At 48.3% G+C, this 2,694-nt stretch overlaps 1 protein-coding gene across 1 annotated transcript; it reads right to left on the bottom strand.

The window, feature by feature from the left end:
- Positions 1 to 1,198: 1,198 nt before the first annotated feature.
- LOC119338691 (BTB/POZ and MATH domain-containing protein 1-like) lies at positions 1,199 to 2,185 on the bottom strand. The gene has a single exon (XM_037610956.1). It carries the CDS (start codon positions 2,183 to 2,185, stop codon positions 1,199 to 1,201), a length of 987 nt encoding a protein of 328 aa, XP_037466853.1.
- Between the last annotated feature and the right edge of the window lie 509 nt (positions 2,186 to 2,694).

Genomic DNA, 2,694 nt, shown 5'->3' with positions numbered 1-2,694 from the left:
ACCAACAAGGGTTCACACCATCTTATAAGGCAAGTCCACCTGTAGTTCCTAGATGAGTTGGTTGATAGAAGGAATGCTACATGCACACCGTACAAGGCGCGTGCGCCCGCGAGAATATGCGCGACTTAAGACTTTGGACGCTTGGCGCGGCGCCGCCTGCCTACCTTGCCTTTTTTTTTGCATAAAAATACATTATCTTTGATTGGCAAACCAAGCGCGACGCCTTGTCAACACTGTAATATGCCGTAATTTGGAAATGTTGTAAATATATGAAGGTTTCTCTTTTTTTGTGTGTGAATATATATGACTGCTTTCTCTTATATGTTGCAACCACAAAAATAAAATGTTGCACATCTCAAAAAAGAATTATTGCATTAGTCGACTCAGCACGAGACTAGAATGAATATTGGCGTGAATCAAGTCTCATCAACCCGTGCTCTTATATCATAAATAATGGAGGGGAAGCGTTGGATGAGCCATAAACGATGTACAGTATTTTGAGGGAACCTAAGAAGAAAATCTAACTGTTCGCTTCACATCTAACACAAATGTTTTTCCCACTAAATTATGTGCTAGCATTCTTTTACCCTATATATTGGACGTGTTCAGATGTCAATTTGAAAAAAATAGCGAAAAATTGAGATATGGAGCTTTTGGGGGAAAGAGATGGGGTAAACTAGATAGTCATGTAAAAGGTGTTGAGCAACAAAGTGGTGAATGATCTTGGAGATGCGACGGCCGACCTTAAATATGTGTGCTAGCTCTCCCTTATAGTTGGAGTGAGAAAAAATTGGTCATCTGCCATGGAAACTTGCAGAAGACATAGAGTTGAGACCCTCGATAGAAGAAATGATGTAGCTCCCATGATCGTAGAAGAATTATTCTCTAGAGTTGTTGCGTTAAACAGTTGCAACTGTTACCTGATACGTTGTAGTTTTCTTTTGTCTTTGTTGTGATCCGTAGACTTGTCTATGTTGAAAACACATAATAATTCTTCTGCAATTATGTTTTGATTTTGATGTGATAATAATTTTAAAATGTTGTAAATATATGACGGTTTCTCTTTTTTTTTGTGTGTGAATATATATGACGCTTTCTCTTATATGTTGCGACCACAAAATTAAAATGCTGCACATCTCGAATAAGAATTGTTGCAATAGTCGACTCAGCACGAGACTAGAATGAATATTGGCGTGAATCAAGTCTCATCAACCGGTGCTCTTATATCGTAAATAATGGAGGGGAAGCGTTGGATCAGCCAGAAGTAGCCGTCGGTCACCACCACCTTCTTGAAGTTCTTGTCCGCCATGAAGAAGTCGAGGCACCTCTTCTTCAGCTCCGGGCAGTTGTGCATTTCAGCGTAACCCAAGGTAGTAGCGACCGTCTCCACCGACACGCTCTCCCACAACTTGTGAGCGCAGAGGAACTTCAGTCTACCCAGATCGTACCGGTCAGCCGCCGCAAGCACGCGCTGGAACAGCTCGGTCGTCTCCAAAGAGCTTGGAAGCTCCTCGTCCGTCGGCAGCCGGTCGGTGTACACGAACCGAAGCAGAACTCGGAACGTCGACGGCTCGATGTCGTGCAGGGTGATGCATGGCATCGCGGCCTCCGCCATGGACCCGAAGAGCTCCGCCCTGAACACCGGCGAGTGGGCGGCGAGGACGGCCCGGTGCGCGCGGAACGTCTCGCCGGCGACCGAGAAGGAGACGTCCGAGCCGTCGGCGCGGTCGAGCAGGCGCCCGAGGTGGTCGCCTATGTCGGACGCCGGGACGGGGACGGGGTCGTCGCCGCGCACAAGCACGGCCCCGCACACCAGCGTGGCCGCGCTGTGCGCCGCGAAAAGCGAGTCCACGTCACTCCGCATGAAATGGAACCAGCCATGGACGTCGACGCCGTCGCCGTCGTCGTCGGAGGTCTTCTCCTGCGTAAACGTGGACCGCTTTGCCTTGAGCGGTGGTGCGCCGTCGTCTCCGCCCGTCAGGAAGGCCTCGAATTCGGCCTTGACGCTCCTGGATTTGCTCTGCAGCCGCAGGGCGACGGAGAGGTCGCCGTCGGACCTGTGCCCCGTACCGCGCGGGTGGCATCCTATGCGCAGGACGTGCTCCCCTGCGCGGAGGGTTTGGGAGAGATGGACGTCGCTTCTCGGGTCAAGCCTGAAGTCTGCGAAAATGGAGTCCACCACCATGGCGTGGGGTTCGGACGTTGACTTGGGACGGAGAAGTGAAAAAGATCACGGAGTACTGGATGGAAACGATTGGAGACCCCAACCGCCGGCAGTGCAAACGCCTTGGCTCGCCGTTTCGGTTCAAGTGAGTGCCGCAGGCAGCACGCGCTCCGACTGGGTTCACACACGACGTTTACACGGCACCTGCCACAGTCCAAATAAGTGTGAGATATAATGAAGAGCATAAGTGAAAATATAATGAAGTGAGCATTTAGTGTGAACCCAAAGTGAATATAAGTGTGAGAAGTGAGATATGTCCATCTCGCTATATATATCTTCTTAGGCTAATGGACGCATAATACTAACCATATAGCCATATAGGTGTGCAAAATAATCACAGAGAGTACCACTAAATTCATATTTTGGGCTATGAGATGAAATTAATTTCTTTTGTTGACTGAAGTGTTGAAGGAAATAAGCATAATTTTGTTTATTGTATGCACTCTTTTACAATTATGTATTATGTACTA

This window comes from Triticum dicoccoides, chromosome 7B (assembly GCF_002162155.2).
Source record: "Triticum dicoccoides isolate Atlit2015 ecotype Zavitan chromosome 7B, WEW_v2.0, whole genome shotgun sequence".
In the NCBI taxonomy this organism is placed as follows: domain Eukaryota; kingdom Viridiplantae; phylum Streptophyta; class Magnoliopsida; order Poales; family Poaceae; genus Triticum; species Triticum dicoccoides.
Note: the sequence above shows the minus strand (reverse complement) of the source record. Positions and strands in the feature narration are given on the sequence as shown.

Excerpts from the sequence above, each read along its gene's own strand:
- LOC119338691 (XM_037610956.1), bottom strand. The coding sequence starts at position 2,185 with ATGGTGGTGGACTCCATTTTCGCAGACTTCAGGCTTGACCCGAGAAGC.